At 35.9% G+C, this 21,106-nt stretch overlaps 2 protein-coding genes across 5 annotated transcripts; both read left to right on the plus strand.

Annotated features, from left to right (window-relative positions):
- Nucleotides 1-219: 219 nt before the first annotated feature.
- TOM2A (tobamovirus multiplication 2A) lies at nt 220-5,735 on the plus strand. The gene is made up of 7 exons (XM_059587683.2): nt 220-326; nt 972-1,285; nt 3,789-3,888; nt 4,149-4,229; nt 4,311-4,415; nt 5,124-5,324; nt 5,433-5,735. The coding sequence occupies exons 2-7, from the start codon at nt 1,047-1,049 to the stop codon at nt 5,538-5,540; spliced, it is 834 nt and encodes a 277-aa protein (XP_059443666.2). The 5' UTR covers nt 220-326; nt 972-1,046; the 3' UTR covers nt 5,541-5,735.
- A 5,071-nt stretch (nt 5,736-10,806) lies between these two features.
- Nucleotides 10,807-20,630, plus strand: IP5PII (myo-inositol polyphosphate 5-phosphatase 2). Of its 4 annotated transcripts, XM_059585567.2 has the most exons (12): nt 10,814-11,182; nt 11,258-12,209; nt 12,326-12,431; nt 12,515-12,607; nt 13,184-13,271; nt 13,357-13,461; nt 15,892-16,726; nt 17,284-17,468; nt 17,870-17,978; nt 18,114-18,262; nt 18,907-19,124; nt 20,332-20,630. In XM_059585567.2, exons 2-11 carry the CDS (start codon nt 12,084-12,086, stop codon nt 19,115-19,117), a joined length of 2,007 nt encoding a protein of 668 aa, XP_059441550.2. In that variant the 5' UTR covers nt 10,814-11,182; nt 11,258-12,083; the 3' UTR covers nt 19,118-19,124; nt 20,332-20,630. The 4 variants fall into 4 exon arrangements, with proteins under 4 accessions (XP_088370773.1, XP_088370775.1, XP_088370772.1 ...); XM_088514646.1 differs by lacking the exons at nt 18,907-19,124; nt 20,332-20,630 and having other exon boundaries at nt 10,812-11,182; nt 18,114-18,266; XM_088514647.1 differs by lacking the exons at nt 17,870-17,978; nt 18,114-18,262; nt 18,907-19,124; nt 20,332-20,630 and adding an exon at nt 17,017-17,081 and having other exon boundaries at nt 10,807-11,182; nt 17,284-17,441.
- The last annotated feature ends 476 nt before the right edge of the window (nt 20,631-21,106 follow it).

The following is a 21,106-nucleotide window of genomic DNA, read 5'->3' on the forward strand; positions in this document are numbered from 1 at the left end:
TAAAGAGAAGAGGCGATCATATTAAAATGTTTTTATTAGTTTAATTGTGGATTATTGAGCTAGCACCCGGCCAGGTTACTTTGAGGAGAGAAACGTAATTCTGCACTGAAATGAAGACAGCGCAAAGAAAATGCCAGCTGTTCACACAAAAAAAAAAAAAAAAAAAAAAGAAAAAACAAGAAAGTGGGGCCTCCTTTTGTTCCATCCAGTTCCACCTTTGAAGTTCTAGACTCTCTCTCTCTCTCTGTGTTTTCAGAATCAGAAAATAGGAAAAAAACAGAGCTCGCAATCTCATATCTCTGATTGTGGAACCATCGGTTATATCTGTAAGTTCTTGAAAATTTCTAAGCTGTCTCTTTCCCATGTTTGCATTTTTAGTTTTGGTGAAGAAGATCTAAGCTAGATTATCCTAATATTTTCAACTTTTTCTTAAAAATAAATTGGATTGTTTGTGTTTCATTTTCTTGATGATTTGTAATTAAAGATGGGAATTCGCATGCATTGGATGATCGGAGCTTATTGGACTCGGATTTTTCTTTTGAAAATGTTCGATTTTGATGATTTTGAGGAATTGCTAACATATTTATAAAAATTCTGTTTGGTTGCTGAGAAAAAGTGATGTAAGAAAGAGAAGTCCACACTGGAAGTTGAAATCAAATGCTGTTTTTTTATTTTTTATTTTTGGCTGGTTATGGTCGAAGCTCAGCTAAGCCAAATGGTTGATTTAGGCAGTATGGCCAAGCTGAATTGAAATTCGTTTTTATGGGTTTTTGTTTTAAAGTTTTTATTTTTGGGACCCCAAATACTGAATTAATCTAAAATGACTAAATCTTACTAAATCTTCTTTCCTTGACTTTTCTCAGCAAGTATATGGATTCATTACTCAATTCTTTGCCCGAGCTTTAAAGATCTTGTAAAATTGATATGCTTATGTTATTGATATTTGGGGTAAATGTGGTGGATTTGTGTAGAAGAAATTGGCAATTGGATGAAATAGGAGAGGCCCATTTGGAGTTTGATTGAAGGGATTAGAGGAATTGTGAACAATGGCATGCAGAGGGTGCTTAGAGTGCGTATTGAAGCTTCTGAACTTCTTATTGACTCTTGTGGGTCTGGCCATGGTGGGCTATGGGATCTACTTACTGGTTGAGTATGAAAGAGCTGCCAGTAACTCCCTTTTGGCCTCACCGGTGAGCGGCGATGAAAGTCTGATACAGCTCGGCCGACCCCTGCTCATGGGTGTTTCCCTGTCAGCTAGTATTTTTGATGACCTTCCGAAAGCTTGGTATGGTGGCTGACAACTTTGGCTTTTATTTTTTGGGTTTCTGAGTTGTAGCTAGTTTTGGTATGGTTGAACTTGTTGAATGACTACTTTATATTTTGAATTCGACATGTCTGATTCCTATTGATTAGATGTTTTATAGCTCAAATTTCTTGAGTTCCACTTGATTTTTGGATGGAATGAGGAAAGGTGAAGGAAAATAATTTATATGGTCATGAAGGAAGGCCATGTTTTAGATTCTCTTGCTTTTCCCTCATTATTTCATTGAGAAAAGAATAGAATGTGAAGTGGGTTTACTTTTGTTTTGTAACTGTAAGTAGTATTGGAATCCTTGCATGTCATCATTGACTCTAATGCATCCTGCTGCTCACGCCTATCTTCTATTCTGTTTACTTATCAAAAAAAAATCATTGACTCTAATGTAACAGATTAAACATGTCTTGGTAAAAATTATTAACAAGATGCTATGGTCATGTTCTGGTGCTGCATTGTTTTCCTCTGGTATGTATTCAATAAATGCTAATGCTCACTGTTAAACTTCTAAGGCAACTTGGTTAGGTGATTATACAATGATCAAATGAAATTCTATTGGGAAGAAAAGAAAAACCTTGTGTGATATTGACAGTGATGCAAGGGCTAACTATATCTCATGTGAAACAGGTGTGTTATGCATCGTATGATTATTCTTTTAATTAAATTTTATTATTGCTTAGTGAAAGCCTGTTGCAAGATCTGCCTCACACACTCTTGAAACTTCTTTTAATACATGGGTCTTTAAACAAATGCATATTAAATGTTTAAAATGTTTTGGTTACATTTAATTGCCGGAAGCAACGATTGATACTGGTTTGAGACATTAGATATTGGTTCCATCTCTCTATTGAGAAATTCCAACACCTAATCAACGTATGTATATGCTACTCTTTGCCAAAGTTTCTTATGTCTGCAAGTTCCAACTTGTTTACTAGATGGTGTGAGATGTTGAGGCTTCCTTAAAAGAGTTTTGCAGTTAGGTTTTTGATGCAATGATGTTTGTATGGTCAAGTTTCAAAAGGATGATGGTATCTGGGCCCTTGGGGATGTTGATAATATGATGGCGATAGTTCTGTAGAAATCGGTATAAGTGTTATATGTACTTAGTTTTTAGTATCCAAGAATAACACACCAATAAGATCTATGTATCTTTGCCTTTGTGCTCGTATAGTTAACTTATAGAGTTATAATACTCGGAGTTGCTAGACAGATTATTCTTTTTGCCTGTTGATCCTATATAGAATATAGTGCTATGCACTCCCATCAATCTTTTCTCATTGAATTTTCTCTTAGAGTCCTTCCTCTTTTGTTATTGGTGTTACATCGACCTTTTTCTTTTCTAAGAGTTACACAAGTATAATTGCTTCATGTATAGCATATAGATTGATGGCCCAAATCAACTAACTTAAATTTATCGAAACCTACTTATCAAAAACAAAAATTAATGAAACCTGTGTATCACAAGCACTTGGTATTGGCTATACTAATTGATTTCTGCCACTCAGGCCAATTGTTTATGGTATTCATCAAATAATTATGGCCCATTATATTTTTGTCTCAACTCATATTATTTGTGGCCTCCATACATCTTTATAAGGCCTCCAAATTGAACAAATTGAGTCAGAACGCTCCTTTACTTGATAGTTAAGATAGCTAGGCAAGGCTAATGGATGGCCTCTCTGGAAGCTAAGCTTATTGGAACCCAAAGGCTTTAATTAGTCAACTAATCAGCATTACCAACTTTGGCTTTCTTGTGGGCTTGCTGCACTTGACATTCCCTAACCAGTCTAATTGCAATTAAGGCAGAAATGCTACCATTGTTCAGCTTCTGTATAACTTGAGCAATTGAACCAAAATTAACCTCCTCTACATGCTGACCAGCCTAGATCAAAAGCTGAATCATGCTTAGCTGAATTTGGGTTGAGAGTCTATCTTGATTTCAATGCCTTAAGCAGAAAGCTTTGGCTTCTAGGCTTATAGCATCTCTAATTTGATTTATTTTTTTATAACCAGTAGATTTTTTTGTGTGGTCAAGAGGCGATGGGGTCAAATGGCATCTCTACTCCCCATAAGCATGGATGGTGGGTATGGTCACAGGTTCAAGTCTTGTGGTGCTTGTGAGTTAGTTTCCAAATGAAAAGGAAAAAGAAAAAGAAATTCATCAAATATGAGTTTACGAAACTTGGTCTTAGGCATTGGCTTGTAGTATTTCTAGTTTGCCCTTTTTTTTTTCCTGCATCCCAATATATATATATATATATTTTTCCTACAACCATTAGTTATTCCGTTTCTTGTATTATATGTATATATGTTGTTCAATGAACCTATACTGACTCCTAGAGATATTCTTATTCATATTTTTATATTTATAGACCATTTGGAGGGCTTCAAACGATGCAATTGACTGAAATTATTTGCACCATTTATTGTCTAGGAATTGCCTAATTCTGTTTTTTGTATCATGTCTCTGCAGGTTCATATACTTGTTTATTGGAATAGGACTGATTCTCTTCATCGTCTCTTTTTTTGGTTGTGTCGGAGCTGTAACAGGGAATGGATGCTGCTTGACTTGTGTATCCAAATAACCGAGATATTTTTCTTAGAATTGATATTATTCATTAGAAAAAAGCAAGATATATATGTCATAGCTTATCCATTGAAGAATAACTACAATGCAGCCATTGTATGCACCATTCCCATGCATACTATTATCATGCATCATGGCATGCCATAAAACATTCAATGGCTTATAGATTGCTCTTGTATCATGCTCCTTTTATGTTGTTTTTGTTTTTGTTTTTCGGGTATTATTGGTTTCCTTAAGCCAAGATAGTACTCGGTATTGGTGATCTTGTTGATTTTGTTAGAGCTGGGATTTGCGGCCTTCATATATTTTGACAAAAGCTGGGAATCAGTGAGTGTTGTTTTAATGGATGTTTTCAAATTTAAGTTGGTGTGTTTGGTCACCTAATTAGTTGTATGAGTTTGTTTCTAGGAAATTCCCACAGACAGCACTGGAGATTTTGAGGTGATATATGACTTTCTGAAAGAGCACTGGGAAATTGTAAAATGGGTTGCTCTTGGAGCTGTTGTTTTGGAGGTAAGCACAACATGAATCCCTTCACTTTTGTTGAAGAATTAAGATTTTCAAAATGTTAAAAATCATGTCTCAAGAATATTCAGTGTTTGTGTAGGCTCCGTTTGATGAAGTAGAAATACGATGGGGTTCTTGAGCATAAAGATGCAAAGAATTTTTGAATGACAATATTTCTTTTTCAAATACAGTAATTCACCTTTTATATTTGTTCCTTTTGTCTGGTAAGAGCCTTGGTCTTTGTGGTAATCCATGAGGTCTAATGGTCGAATCCCCTGGGGTGCAAACAATTCCTTGGGGCCAGCCTGCCGGCAAGGTCGGAGTATTACCCGATCTGTGTAGAGAGGGTGTTTTACATGGGTCCGAGGTTTACTTAACCAGGGGTGGGTACATGGGTACATGAAGTGGCCCTGCCTTGGAGGGGTTCCTCGTTATAAAAAAAAATGTTCCCTTGTGGACTTGCATGCCATCTTGATCTATCCCCTCAACCTTTACCATGAAAGGACGAAAAGAAAATTAGAGACATGTATAAATATTGGTGTGGATGAAGTAAGAAATAAATATTGAGATGGGAGTGTTTTTGTGACGTTATTTCAAACCCTCTCTTTCCCCCCAAATGATTTTGGACTTTTGTATTGGGTACAATCTGAGAAGCACTGGTTAATAAAAGTGTTCATTTTGGCTCTTTTATTAGGATTCTCCATTGAATTGCAGGCACTCCTATTCTTTCTGGCGCTTGTGGTCAGGGCAGCAAACAGACCAGTAGAGTATGACAGTGATGATGAGCTCATTAATGCCCCAAGGCAACAGATTAGGCAGCCATTACTTCCACCAGCTGCAGGTGTACCTGTTGCTGGCACCCTTGACCAGCGTCCTGGTAGAAGTGATGCTTGGAGTGCACGCATGAGAGAAAAGGTATAATCTGTTCTAGCTGAAGATTTCCTTTTGAGTATTTTAAGTATGTTTTTTCTGGGGTTTCCATCTGGCAGTCTTGAATGATCTTCTGAACTCTATATGAACCAGTATGGGCTCGATACGTCCGAGTTTACGTACAACCCATCGGAGTCGCACAGGCTCCAGCAAGCTGCCACACAGCCAGCAGAAGAAAGGAGCCGTTGCACCATCATGTAATGACTTGATAAATTTTGTCGGGTTGGTTTTTGAAGGTAGCTGCCATGGATAATTGTGTCTAAACTTCAAATTTATCTGATGCTGATCTTTTTCTCTTTGTTGAGTTTGTGTAGAACACAAATTTTTCAGGATCTTTTCTTGTTCCCCGACCCCCTTGTGATTTTATCCCAAAAACAAATCTTTTCCTTTGTAGTAGTACCATTTGGTGTGTAAATGAACAATTCTTTTCTTATGGAGTTGCAGGTGAGCATTGTTTATCTACGGAATTATGAACAAATTCTGCCCAGTTTCTTTAATATGAAAAAAAAAAAGAAAAAAAAAAAAGAAAAGCCCTAAAGTTCAACATGATTTCGGCAGATAGATTGGTCAACATTTTTCTAAAAGAAATAAAAAAGGATTCACATACCAAACCCTCATTTACAAAAAAACAAAACCCATAAAAAGAGTAGAAACAAAAATATTGAAACAAGGCTACGGAAGGGAGATCTTCTACAATTTTTTATCTAACGACGAGAGAAGACGAGAATTGTAAAAAATTAAGACGAGAGACCTCCTTGCCCGAGTAGAGAGAAGGAACCGTGGGCGCCCTAATCCATAGGTTTTACTATGGGGGGCCCTCCATAGTGGATAATCGGCTGGGTCGTGACGGTCGACGTTTGGGCCCAAAACCGTTGCCCAATTTGATCTGGCCTCATCTGTCTGGATGGGATCGCCCCCACAACAAACTTTCAACACTTGAAACCGCGTAAAGATTGATTACATCATTTGTGATTAACATATTCAATTACACGACATGCGTTCTTTCACTTTCATTGCCTTAAAAAGTTATCAATTAAATATCTAAACGCAGAAGGTTGAAAAAGACGAACTCATTTTCGTCGCCATTTAGAGGGTCCCCATTGTTAGTGCATGTCGGTATCAGTGGTTCGGTTCTTCGCCATTTCTTTTTCGGCAACCAAACTTGGTGTGTGGTCCAATTTCTCTCTTGTTGGACAAGGACACTCAAGTTGGTGGGTTTTGCTCAAGGTATACCTGTGTGCTTGTTTTGGGATCTTCTTGTTGGTGCTGGAGAATGTAAAATGATCATGATAGATGTTTCCAGTATACAAGGGGCTCCATCACGTGTGGTGTGACTATAGTAGGACCTGCTTTGTTTGTGAGCTGCATATGAGGGTCAAGATGGTAGAAATCGCAGACACTCCTTCAAATTCGACTGAGTTATAGTCTGATTCAACCCCATCAAGGTATTAATGGAACCAAAAGCTGCAAATACTAATAGGATTGAAGATTTCTATTTTGAGAGTCAAACTCTCACCCTAATACACATGCCCAACCACTTGGAGATTTCCGTGAGGCTACTAAACGACTAACACCGATGGTTTTGACATGCTATACGTTAACTTCTACATTAAAACTTGAATCGTCAAATGGGGTTAAAGCAACCAAATGATGCATATATCGTACAAAAACATGTATGCCGTTTTTGCTATAAATTGAGGTGCAATATAAGTACAATTTCTAGAAAATATTAGATTATAAATTAAATAATTAAATTCATCAATTCTTGTAAACTTAATTTTTTGATACAAGCAATGATTTAACATTATACATATTATTTGCCAATTTTATGAGGGTTTTATGGACTTAATTTCCTTTTTCTTTGGCAATACTAATAGTTTGATAAAGACATTTTTGAAATGTAATGCATATATGCATGAGTTGACATATCACATATCCTGTCCAAACAGGAGATGTTGCCTTGGTACGTGCTACATATTGGAGTTATTCTCCTTGGACTCTTCGCTAACTTCATATGCTTATAATTCAATCCCATTAAGATTCAAAAGCTCTTGTCAAATTCAATCCAATTTATGGATAGAGACCACTACACTAGTTGCTGCCTTATCACTTGCTTGGATTGAGACTAGCTACTTCATTGCCAGCCAAATTAGTAGATTATTGTACAGTACTTAAGATGTTCTTTTTTTTTTTTTTTTATAAGTTACGCACTGGGTGGCAATTTGTGTTAACGGGTCAGGTTTGGATCGTATCAACCCTAATTATGCATCTATTCAATACATCTTGAACCCATATGGTACACTTTTTCATGTCATATTTATAAAATGAGCAATGATATATAGAACACCCAGCGCGAGTGAACAATGTTTACGCTAGGTGAATAGCAGTATAGATTTTAAAAAAATAATATTAAAATTTGTTTGAAACAGTAATATTCGTACTGTTGTTCACTCACGCCGGGTTTCCTATAAATCACTACTCTTATAAAAGACCTAAGTGCTGTTTAAGATATAGGTAATTGGTATTTGTTTTTTGAAAGACTTTAATAGGTCGGTAGCATATATCTCACTGTTCTTTTCTAGCATGTTGAATTGAGTAATAGGGTTCACAGTTGTGCCAAAATAGAAAAAGAAGAAAAAAACAAATGTCTTGGTGCTGTATACAATGTCCACCACCTGCTACAAAGAAATATATAATTTATTTTGATTTTATGAATCAAGGCCAGCAGGACCACCGATTCAAATGTCTGTTCTAACCAGATTGTCAAAAAGGATCGATGGATTCTTTCTTTTTTTGCCTCTTTCTTGTTTTGGTCGGTTGAAAGTGTTTCATGGATTAAACAATAGAAAGCAATCTTGCTTTTTCGTTAAATTAATCCTACGTTTTTGAGATTAGACTAATTAAGTTAATTTATGCCTTTGAACAATGGGATTTTTTTTTTTGAGCAATCAGCAATGTCTTTTTCTGGTAAGTATTATTTGTTAGGCCATCCCAATTATTTGTGGAGTTAATGATATTTTTTTCTTTGGCTCAAAATGGATGTGTGTGAGTTGCAAATGACATAATCAATCCATTTTCAAATATGGAATTGTCATTGGTATTTGAAATATTTGTAGGCATTAGCCCTTTAAATTACTAACCCCATTCATTGCATTCAATGGGTTATGCCCTTTAAAAAATGAAAAAAAAAAAAAAAAAAAGAGACAAAAAACTACTTATTTATTACATTTGTTTGTAGTTGTATCCAACTGATCTTTGGAATATCAAAAATACCAAACAAATCTATGAGGCATGCTATTTTTTCAAAATGGTTTATGTTGTCAGCTGCTTGATAGAAACCTTTAGAAACCTTTAGATTCACGCATGGATTCATGTCACAATCAATTCTTAGTTGACACTTGACATTATTGATGATTCAACTTAATGTAAAATTATAGTTTTAGCCTTAAAAAAAGAAAAAAGAAAAAGTAAAAAAGAAAAAAGAAAAAGAGGGAGGTATCCCTCACCAACTAAAGGGCAACCACTTGAAAGATTTAGGAGGGATTAACCTTTTCTTGCCATATGAGGGGTGGTCGATCACCCCTCACCTGGGGAAAGAGCGACCTTTCCTCATAAGGTGGCGGTCGGCTGTCCGACACGAGTGATGGGTGGTCACCTCTTAGAGAGGGGCAAGCAAGGCATAGGTCTAAATTTAAATGAAAGAAATTTTTAGTTGTATTTGTATCATTTAAGATGACAAACTTTACTAGGGATAGTAAAGAAATCTTTTGTTTACTTCCATTTTAGCATATGTCCTCGTTATATCCTTCCATGTTGTTTGTGTGTCCGTTGGTTTCCTTCAAAACTTTCAATTAGTGGGTACTGCTAGAAAGTGCATACAAGTTGAGTGGGGAGTAGCAAAGCCTTGTTGGGACTTCTCTTGAGTACACAAATTATGGATCTTTCCACAATGTTTTTCGCATTGAGGACCAAAAATTACTCTTTTTGTTACCATTGATGCTTCCATTGTGCTGTCCCTGTCGAGAAATAATGTTTTTTTGTTTTTCACTAATGAGAGAATGTTTAAAGCTCGTTAGTGTGGGGGTAAATGTCATGCCCCAAAAGTTCCCACCTTATAAAGTAGAGCATTGAACTTAACTGTCTTACACTTTCACCCTTAATATTGCCCACACATGATGGAGACGAATATTATACTGTTGGAAGATAAACCAACTTCCCTTTGCTTGTGAGCTTTTTTACATTTCTAAGAGTATCTCATGTCAAGAGTTGACGATGGAGACACAACTCTAAATCCGATTTGATACCATTTGTTGGGAGATAAAGCGGTTATGAAATTTTTTTTACCAAGAGTACATTAATATACATAGTTGAACACAACTGTAGCTCAAAATTCTAAGCTAATGGGCTAAGGTCTACTTAGGTATATTAAGTACTTTTTTTTTTTTTTTTCTTAATGTGGGACACAACACTCACAAGTGCACAACATATACATGTTGCTACAAATTTTGTTTAAACTATAGCCGCATTAATGGAAATCTTGGGAATCTGAGCAGGATATGCGAAGCATATCTATATCCACATCTGTTTGATGTTTGAAGTCCCTTTTATGATATTTGTGCCATACATGAGATATGTGAAAATGCATGCATGGACTTGAAAGTCAGATTTTTATCTGGGGTATTGATTAAGAAAATTCATTTCATTTTCAAGAAGCATATATAGGACCATTTCCCAGATATATATCCACCGACCCTGATTGTGAGATGATTAAGGAAGGATTAGGTGAGACGTAATTGGAATGTACGGAAATGGAGTTAAAAACATATAGGAAAATTCAAATTATGTGTCGTGTTTGAACGACTTGAGATGCGTTCAAACGAGACAACCCGTTAACTTGAACACCATTCAAATATTGTTCGAACGAGATAAGGGCGGTTCAAACTCGATGTCTTTGTGTGCACTTAGATAAATTCGAAACACGAAAGCTAGGGCTTTAAAACCCTAGCCAAACCCTTCAACCACCATTTTGTGTGAGAACCATTTCAAGAGATCGAGAGAGAGATCGAGAGAGAGAGAGAGAGAGAAGAGAAAAATGAGGGAACTTTTGGGTTAAATAATGAGTTTTAAAGAAAGTCCTCATAGAAAGACTTAAGCTTCCTTATAAAAATGTTCAGTCTTTGCATCATTCCTTGTTTTTAAAAGTGCAACGGTCATTTTAAAAGTTAAATTGTAATTTTGTTAAATATTAAACGCGTTGTTAAAAAAAATACGTTCTTATTAACCGCGTTATAAAATTATGTACCTTTTTAAACCGTTAAATGAAAAGAATCCTTAAAGATAATTATTTTTTGAAGGGAAACCAATAAAAAAATGACATAGCATCAAAAACTAATTTGTCCTCCTCCTCGTCCATAAATAAAAATCCTAAAGAGTCACGGCCTTAATACTGTTCCATCATTTCAAATGTTCACTGTGGAATAAGCCCGCAATGTAGAAACAAGATATGAACACTTTGACATATTCCACCCCCCATTTTGGATTGCTCCCGCTCACCCCACAAGTGGTACAGCTGCCGTACCCATGTTCACAACCTCACAGAGCCAAACATAATATTGATATCTCCCTTAATTTCCGGCCGCCCATTTCTTTGTTATTCTAATTGCATGGCTGATATCAAAAGTCTTCAACGTTGTTGTCGGTCTTCTTTTCTTGGTTGTGTGTGTGTGGGTAATGGTTTTACCAGCGAAAAAGTGGTAGGTTTTAACAGTGGAAAACTCAAGAGGTTCTCTCATTCACATATAGTGGAGCAATGGGTCCATCTCTTTGGTCACGTATTTTGCAGGGTATGGGTCATTTTCACACGCAATATTGTTATATAATATTTACATGGTTGGCTTAATATTATTATATTTATGCAGTTGGATATGAAGATGAAGTCATAGATTTTACAGAGAAATTACGGTGGACCGCCCTGCCAATGGGTCTACAGCTGCCCTCAACATAATATTTGTTAAATTTACTTTTGATTACCCATTTGACTTGAATTCTATTTTTTTAGTGTCAACCCGTTTGTTTTGTTTAAGGATATTTTATTATTAGGACAGCCAATTATGGCAGTTACATTAGGGGCCTGCGTTACTGCACTCTTGAGTCTAGATTTGTAGTGGGGAATACCCACTTGGGTTTTCTTAATTCTTAAATGTAATAAGCTTTTGGGTTCGTTAAGTTGTGGGCAATTATTGTACTTGCTTGTATTTGAATATGTAATTGTGTTTTTTCCCCTCCCCTAAAATGGGGTTTCTTAGATTATATCTTGCTTTTCACTCTTCTGTCATTGGCTTTGGCCATTCTGCCCACCAACTTGCCAAAAAAAATAAATTAATAAATTGCTGTAGGATAAAGGGATTTCAGGGCTATATATATATCTGTTTTCATGAAAATGACGTTTTAGCTTTTTTGGAATTTTTGAGTTGTTATTGAATATTCAACAATATCATGCTTTTTTATGTTATGTATTTGAAAATTGCAACATGGGGGAAGGACCATGGAGTATTCTTTTTCGCAAGTTGAGGTTGAAGATGTCTGATAGATATGTCCACACTTTATCCGTCCTTTCTATTTGGTCTTTAATATGAATCTTCCTTTTATTTGGCATCAAATAAGCCTACCCTTTAGACCTTCTCATCTTGTTGTGTCTGAGAAACCTATATTTAAATATTACTTTCCTTGAACTGCGACAATTGCATGCCAGTGGCTGCTTCAATATTCAAGGACCTCTGCCTTGAAAGTATAGTATATAAGTGTTGCTGGCCTCCAGTGCTAATTCCTGAGCTTGAAACAATGAGAGCCAAGCGAGGGAAGCGCCCTGAGGTATGCCTGAATGTCATCTAGTTCTTGTTTTAACCAGTTTTTGTGTGTTAAGATTATATATGTATATATACATATCGTAGTTGATGATTTATTTGGCCAATTGCACTTGATTGCAGCCCTTTTGGCCTTCCATTGTGGTGAAGAAATGGTTAAATATAAAGCCTCAAGTGTATGATTTCAGTGAAGATGAGGCTGACACTGAAGCTGAGAGTGAAGATGATGGTATGGTTTTAGCTTGTTTACCATGTCAAGTTAAATGTTCTGCTTTCTGTGCTTTGATCATGGTTTCTGCAATTTTTGTCCAGCTTGCTCTGTTAAAGATGCCAGAATTCACGCGGATGAGGATCATGCCCATAGGACACAGGGGAACCAATCCATATGCCCCACTCAAACTTCAGGCACTACTTCATTTTGTTCTGTTTTTTGGGTGATTGGTCCTATTAGAATGAAACTGCTTTCTCAATTAAATTCTATTCCATGCTTAAAATTATTCATATTTGTTGGCATCTTCACTATTACTGGAATCTTTTACCATTTACCAGTGCTTATTTTTTCTAAGAACATTTGAGGTTCTGCTCCTTTTTATTTTAATTATATAATATTGTGGAACTCTCATCTGTCTGGTATTCCTCTTTTTGTCTCTATATAGTTTTTCTATTACTTCTTTGTTGAAATTCAAATTATTTATTCTTATTTGGCGGCTATTATGGCCAAAATCTGTTTTTCTTTTTTCCTTTTTTATGTCATTGTTGTGTGGATCATGGAAAGGACAAGAGAAAGGGTAGCAGAAAGATTTAAGTTCGTTTAGAACAGGAAGTAAATTTAAAGTAGTTTTGAGCATTTTTCTTTCGGTTTCATCATGCTTTCTGAGATCTGAACAAAGTAACTTCTTCATCAATTAGCTAGCTCAGTAATTTTTAAGGCTATTGTCACCTGATAAATATCATCTATGCTTTTGATTTCCATTAATCCAGATACACCTTCCAATGGCTATCGGTTAAGACACAGGAGAGGAAAATCAGAAACTTTGCGTGCGCAGTACATAAATACAAAGGATATGAGGTTTGGCAATAACCTGCCTATGCTATCTTTAAGAAGTACTGTTTTGGTCCTTACCGGTATTCTAATGACATTTAATTTATTGTAGGGTGACAATTGGTACTTGGAATGTTGCTGGAAGAGTTCCAGATGAAAATCTTGAGATTGATGACTGGCTTTGTACAGAAGAGCCAGCCGATATTTACATTCTTGGGTGAGTAATTCCTCATCCCTGGGACTGGTGCTTTATTAAAAGATGGGTAATGGCTAAGATATGTTTGATTATAAAAGCTAAAAGAGCCTAAGAATTTTTTTTCTTTTGAACAATTTATGGTCAAAGAATATTTTCTATTCAAAGCCAATCGAACTAATAAGTTCAAGAATAAACAGTGAATAACAGTAGAATAATGAACTTAATTAAAAAATGACAAACTTCTAATGGGCTGCTTGGATATTGTATGAAAATTATATATTGCATAGAATTGTTTAATTTCCTTCTACTTTTGATAGATTTAGTGAGGTTCATTACATTTCTTATGTGATTGGGCTATAGTCTGCCCCGGGGGGGGGGGGGGGGGGGGGGGGGGCGGCGTGGTGGGTTTCTTCTTTTATTTTCCTTCATGATTAATTTTTTTACACTTATTATGTAAAAGAGACTAGATTGATTTAGTATTCAAGGATGTTCGAACTACCCATAATCATATAATTTGATTTTCTTTTAAATCCTAAATGACTGTATTTATATTTGTCAAGTTTCCAACCACTTTTAGAGTAATAGGTGCAGCCTGGTGAAAAGAAAGTTTAAGTCTATGCTATTAGAGGAGAGTTACATGTAAGAGGAATTGAATCCCAGTTTCCAAACCCTAGGATCCTAGGTGCATGTTGTCATAGCATTAATGTTTATATGTGTTAGGTTTTTTATTGGCAAATTTAGTGACAAAATGACTATGGATGTAAGTTTTAGTACTAGGGTTGAATCAAGACATTTTTAGAGCTTAAAGAATAAAATAAGAAGCTGAAGAGTCACTTGAATGAGATCAGGTTCATTCGAACAAGTTGCTACAGAGTTCCAAAATGCTTTGTTTGCTATCTCGGTCAATTCTAGTCCAAAGGAGAATCAAAAGGAGTTCTAGAAAGCCGCGTTCTGTGGTTCGGTCGAATGAGTGGAACACATAATGCTTTGGTTGAAATCTCGTTCGGAATTGGTTAGGAAGAAGCAAGTTCGTATAGGTGAAACCCTAGAGTTCGTTTGAACGAACTTAAATTCATTCAAACAAAAATTGCAGCAGTAAAAAGTCACCCTAGCGAACGTCCCAGCTTCAATTTTCTTAATTGCAAGCATCTCCGGGACATAATCTTTCAGCTTGCCGACTTATTCCAAAAAAGGCCTTGTTTTCTCCCGGTCTATATAAGCCTCACATACCACGAATTCTGAACATTGAGATAGGCACTATTACTTTGTTTAGCGAGAAGTTTGCCATGGATATAGAGCCTAAGCATATCATAAACTTCTCTTAGTTTATTCATAGCCTTTCAACCCACAAAATAGCTTTCAAGCATTAGAGTTATGATTTGAAGCAGACGAGGTTCGTTTGTGAACATGACCCATATAGAAGAAGACTAGAGGTTTTGGAGACACTGAGGTGGGAGGTGAACGTGTTGTAACGCATTGCATTTCAAAAATGGATCGATATCTTTTCTTGTTTCAGTTTTTCTTCATCTATGAACTTGTTTTTGTGGTTTTCCCGACTCTGAAGTTATCAGAATACATGCATCCTCAATGTCTAATAAGAGGCTTCATTCTAGATTTGATAAGAATTTGTATCAGAATAGCTATGCAGAACACGATTGTGTGAATCTTTTACCATGGACCTCCATGTGGACTCTGCATAACTATCCTTTTATATCTGCTAGTCTACAGAGATTGTGGAGGGCTACTTATTGGGTGATTAGTTTGAGCTGCATAACTAATATGGTATATTTTCCTTGCTTGACAATTGTTCTTGGCAAAGGTTCTGCGACCAACCAGCTTTCCATGATTTTGGCAGTCAACTATTAGTGTTCACCTTGTGTCTGAGAGCATATTGTGGAGTAATTTCAAACCTTGATGGATTACACTTTAGAAGAGAACGTTAAATTCTTATGCAGACACATTAAGAAAGAAATAGTGTTTATCCATCTGTGCTACCAGCATAATAATGGACCACAATGACTCCTCCAAATTCAGACTCAAAATACTTCAAGGTCTTTGAACTGGAATAAATTCTGTTCATATTGCATTGTTACAAATTTTTTAAATACTTTGGAAACAAGCGGATACTAATATTTAAATGTGGCCTCAAATGTGTCCCTCATTTCAAGAAGCGACATGTTGCATGGTCATATGTTCCTGTTTGCTTAGGCTGTAATTTTTTTCTGTTTACACATATATCTTTTATATTCAAAACCTCAAAACTAAAAGTTCTTGTGCTGTCCTTAATGATTTGAGAATTTGACGTTGATGCTTTAACTGCATTGTAATGCTTTCTCTCTCTCTCTCTCTCTCTCTCTCTCCACAATGGTCATTTTTTGGTTGTGACCAAACTTTTGGCTGAGAAGTTTCATACATCTACTGATTTTCTTACAATTTATTTGCCCTTTCCAGTTTCCAGGAGGTAGTCCCTTTGAATGCTGGGAATGTACTGGGAGCAGAGGATAACAGGCCCATTCCAAAATGGGAGGCAATCATACGAAAAACTCTCAATAAATCTTTGGAACCTGAAAGCAAATACAAGAGCTATAGTGCCCCACCCTCCCCAGTGTTAAGAACTTCTTCTGTTGCTGATGAACTTGCAGCTGAGGTTGACGCTCATCCATTAGACATGATGAACGAGCAATATGTCAGCTCAGCACAACGTTATGACATGGAACAAGAGGCATTAGATAGAGTAATGGATATTGGAATGAATTTACAATTGAAGAGAATATATGGTATTGATTGCGACCGCAGATTAGACTGGCCTGAGCACTCGTTAGATGCTACGCCTCAAGTGATCTCCTCCAATTCAAAATTGCGGAGAGTATTTAGCAGTTCTGGAAGAATTGGCTTCAACTTGACAGAGAATTCTCTACTATTAAGTCCAAAATGTTTTGCATTAGATGATGTTAGATTGAAACGTTCGCACCATAGCTCTGGTAATCTAGGCTTGATGCCGATGGAACAGCAAGAGAAACCTGAAGTTCTTGATTCTATCTCTGATGCATCCAGCACATTTTCTGATGAGGAAGATGACAACTTCTGTGATTTTCCACAGGAGCAGCATAATTATGAAGTAATGAAAAATAGTGGGAAGTCACGTCCTACATATGTGCGAATTGTCAGCAAGCAGATGGTAGGAATTTACGTATCGATTTGGGTGCGTAAGAGGTTGAGAAGACATATCAACAACTTGAAAGTTTCTCTTGTTGGAGTTGGCCTAATGGGCTACATGGGAAACAAGGTAATGCCTATACTTTTCATGCTATTAGTCCAAAAACTTTTGTAGCAAATGTGTTCCCCTTCCTCAACGTGCACATACACACAAAAAGGTGGGTTGGGAAGGGGGAGTGAATTTCCTTTCCCTGAGGCCACCTCGGGAATTTGAAAACTGTGTTGATTGTGCTGACATTATTCTGTCTTCCAAATATATTGATATGTATAATGACCCAATCGGAAAAAGGAATTAACATTGCAGTGTCATGATTGGGTTCATAACCTCTACAATTTCTTGTTATTACATTATTTCAACAGTCCACAGAGAATTACATCCCACTGCATCATGCTATGAAGGGGTGCTGCCTCCATACTACTATATGGTGAGCAATATTTGGTTAGTTCACTTTATTTATGTTTATAATACTGCAAGAGCGCCCTCCATATTGTGATGCATTGCAATGTGACTGGTGGCAGGCAGGAAATTGTAGAGGAGATGACATGTCACTATACGTATGATGATTATTGAACCTGATTGTTTTGACGTTACTGGATGTCTTAACAAACTGCTGGTTGCTGATGTAGGGCTCTGTTTCTGTTAGCATGTCTTTGTTTCAATCACGGATGTGCTTTGTATGTTCTCATCTGACCTCGGGTCAGAAGGATGGGGCTGATCAGAGGCGTAATTCTGATGTTTTTGAAATTATACGACGAACCCGTTTCTCATCTATCTTCGATGCAGATCAACCACAGACAATTCCTTCTCATGAGTAAGCATCATTTTGGAATTTGAAATTCCATTTACATTACACAATATGTTCATGTGATCTTTATTTTTTTATGGAAACTTGTTGGAGCCTAGAATTTGGACTTTGTCATTTGCCTATGTTTCTGAATTATTATTCAAATTTGTTCTCATGTTGGAGGTTTGATTTTGCTGGTTTTGAGACTTGGCCGGGCAATTATGATGTTTGAGTAACTTATAGAACATTGATACTAGTATATGACTTATATTGGACATATACTCATGCTTCCTTTTCATAAGTAACAAAAGTCGTTAATGCAATTGCTTCATATAGTAATTTTAACAGTTGGATCTTCTCATATATCATTTTGTCTCCATAATTTTTACCTTGAATGTGGATTTGTGATTGGATGCCACTGTAAACAGTCAGATATTCTGGTTTGGAGATTTGAATTATCGTATCAATATGTTGGATACGGAAATGAGGAAACTGGTTGCTCTGAGAAGATGGGATGAACTTCTCAACAATGATCAGGTGGAGAGTCATAATGCTCTAATATCCCACGGCTGTTGCTGTTTTTTGCTCCCCCCCACCCCCGCCCCCTCTTTTTGAAATTTCATTCTTATTTTTGATTGGATTAATGTTTAATGCCATCATCTAATGCTGCAGTTAAACAAAGAACTCCGGAGTGGGCATGTGTTTGATGGATGGAAAGAAGGGGTTATAGACTTTCCACCCACTTACAAGTATGAATTCAACTCTGATAGTTATGTTGGTGAAAACCCAAAAGAAGGGGAGAAGAAGAGATCTCCAGCCTGGTAAGTACTACTTTCTTTGGACTAACAAGATTGCACACATAGGCAGGAGTGGAACTAGAATGTTAATAATGTTATTATTAGCATGTATAATAATACATGTATATATACATATATGATCCTAAAAATAATAATATGTAACGGGTCCTAATGAATCAGTAACAAACTAGTGGTTAATGTAGTATATACTAATATACAAAGTATATTAAATAATTGTTGTGCTTTTTTCAAGTTCATCAGTTTGTCAAAATTTTGAACCCAACACCAAACCTTTCTTACTGGTTTTTCTAATTTTGAAGCCAAACCAACCCATCAACCTGTAAAGAACTAGTCCAAACACATTGGTATGGGTTAGGTTGGTTGGGTTAAGGGTTTTTCGCACACCCCTAGCTGTTGCTTCAATACTCAACAAGTTGGCTCAAAACTTGAATGGGGGTACATTTGATCAACTGTTTTTTCAGATCCAGTTGATAGAGCTCTATCCCCAAAACTTGAGACTTTGTGAGTCATCTTGAGCATGTTCAATGAAATATATAATGATCAAATTTTGACACACTGTAGCTTTCTTTAGTGTGCACACACATAATTTTTGGATAGTGAATGAATGATAGACTAGTTGCTAATTGGGTACTTGATCTATTATTTAGGTGTGATCGTATACTGTGGTTAGGAAAAGGTATAAAACAACTTTCCTACGAACGGGCAGAACTAAAGCTCTCGGATCATCGACCTGTTAGCTCAAATTTTTTGGTTGAAGTTGAAGTCCTGGACCATCGAAAGCTGCAAAGGGCTATCAATTTCACTAGTGTGGCTGTGCATCCTGAAATTTTCCTTGATGAAGAGTTAGAATCTCAGTGAATACCAGGTGAGTAAAGATCCATCAAAGACAGACTCTAGAAAAGGCTTACAGCCAGGATCAGTAGTAGTTTCAAATAATCATTGCCAAATGTGCTGTGCTGTAAAGATATGAAGTGACTAGAAGATCATCACTAGGAAGTACTTGTAAATGGATTTTTTTTTTTTAAAAAAAAGGTAGCTTAAACTTAATGTTAACTGAATCCACTAAAGAGCAGTGGAAGAGCCAAGATTTCACTTCAGAAGGAAATCTTGTCATCTTATTTATGATCCCTTGTCATTTCAAAAAATGCATTCATATCTTTCTTCATTAGCAGAATAAATCAAACTAAATATACAATTATGATTTGATAATAAGTAGTGCCATATTGAACATTATCAAACTATTATACTTCATGATAGTCTTAATCATACTTTATATGATAGTCTTAATCATACTTTATATGTGTAAAACTATGAACAATCCCTAGCTAGCAATGCTGAAAGATAATTCACACTTTGATCATTTAATTAATATTATAACACTCTTTCTCAAAAAAATAAGGGTTAAATATTATTCCAGTACCTGTGGTTTGCACCAAAATCAAATAGCCACCTAGGTTTTCAAAAATATCACAAATAGTACTTGTGGTAAGCCAATAAACCCACTTGATACCTTTGTCAAGATTCCATTAAGTTTTTTAACGGAATGCTCACTTGTATACGTGGGCGCCACATGGCGTAGTACCTGGGTTTTTGGGTGCCATGTCATATTTTTTATTTTTGTTTTTATTTTAAAAATAAAATATGACATGGCACCCAAAAATCTAGGTACCACGCCACGTGGCGTCCAAGTGTAAGGGTGATGTGGTGTTCTGTTAAAAAACTTAACGGAATCTTGACAGAGGTACCAAGTGGATTTATTAGCTTACCACGGGTACCATTTGCGATATTTTTGAAAACCTAGGTGGCTATTTGATTTCGGTGCAAACAACAGGTACTGAAATAGTAAGTAACCCAAAAAATAATGCCAAACACATAGAATATTTTAACTAGAATGGGAGATAAACTGTGGAATCAGAATTCGAACTCTAGACTTAGGTTCTTATTCCATGTTAAATTATCAGTTGTCCAAAAACGTTGATTAGATGATCAGACAACCGTGTTGTTTTAAACTTTCGTGTTTTGGAAATTTGAAGTTTACATACATGTAGTGACATAATTGATCTCTCAAACAGGGGGGATTGCAAATCATTTTGGCAAGGTTGCAAGATTGGTATCTTGTTTGATAATGGGAGTTCAAGATGCCACCCACCAAGATCATCACTGTCGATCTGAGTAGCTTACAAGAAGTGATAGTGCTGTTAAGTATTAATGCAGCTGTGATCACAAGTAAACCCTGAGTTAGGTTATACAAGCCAATAATAAGTTAACGGGAATAACGGGTGAATGTATATAGTTAAAGCTAATCCATTTGTGTTCTGTTTTAGATTACAATGTGTTGTGGGTGTGTGTATATATGGGTTTGTTTTTTTGAGTTTTAATTTTTTTTTTAATTTATTATTATTATTATTATTTTATTATTTTATTTTTTTGGGTGATGGTTTTGTGGAGTTAATATGAATGTCATTTGACAGCTTACTAATACTTGGAATAATACTTTCAATTTTCAACTTATCTGGGCATATACCTTCAATATACATGGGTCAGGTTCAGATGTACATATTATGTATATTCTTTCCTCTTCTGGCTGTATATTATTTCCCTTAAAAGTTGAATATATATATATATATATATATATATATATATATATATATATCAAATTAAAGTTTTTACCTTAAAATCGGAATATAAGCAAACCTTGGGAAAATGCCAAAAGTTTTTACCTTAAAATCGGAATATAAGCAAACCTTGGGAAAATGCCAACAACTGTGATAATTTTTTATTTTTTTTAACAATGTTGTTTTGGCCCAATTAAGTTCATCCAAAATATTGGTATTTGGAAAAGCTTTG

Source organism: Corylus avellana, chromosome 3, assembly GCF_965113065.1.
Source record: "Corylus avellana chromosome 3, dhCorAvel1.hap1.2, whole genome shotgun sequence".
Classification (NCBI taxonomy): domain Eukaryota; kingdom Viridiplantae; phylum Streptophyta; class Magnoliopsida; order Fagales; family Betulaceae; genus Corylus; species Corylus avellana.

Excerpts from the sequence above, each read along its gene's own strand:
- TOM2A (XM_059587683.2), top strand. The coding sequence starts at position 1,047 with ATGGCATGCAGAGGGTGCTTAGAGTGCGTATTGAAGCTTCTGAACTTC. Across the intron at positions 3,889-4,148 it reads ATGGATGCTGCTTGACTTGT|TACTCGGTATTGGTGATCTT; the intron begins GTATCCAAATAA and ends AAGCCAAGATAG. Across the intron at positions 5,325-5,432 it reads GTGCACGCATGAGAGAAAAG|TATGGGCTCGATACGTCCGA; the intron begins GTATAATCTGTT and ends TATATGAACCAG.
- IP5PII (XM_059585567.2), top strand. The coding sequence starts at position 12,084 with ATGCCAGTGGCTGCTTCAATATTCAAGGACCTCTGCCTTGAAAGTATA. Across the intron at positions 12,608-13,183 it reads ATGCCCCACTCAAACTTCAG|ATACACCTTCCAATGGCTAT; the intron begins GCACTACTTCAT and ends CCATTAATCCAG. Across the intron at positions 17,469-17,869 it reads CAGACAATTCCTTCTCATGA|TCAGATATTCTGGTTTGGAG; the intron begins GTAAGCATCATT and ends CACTGTAAACAG.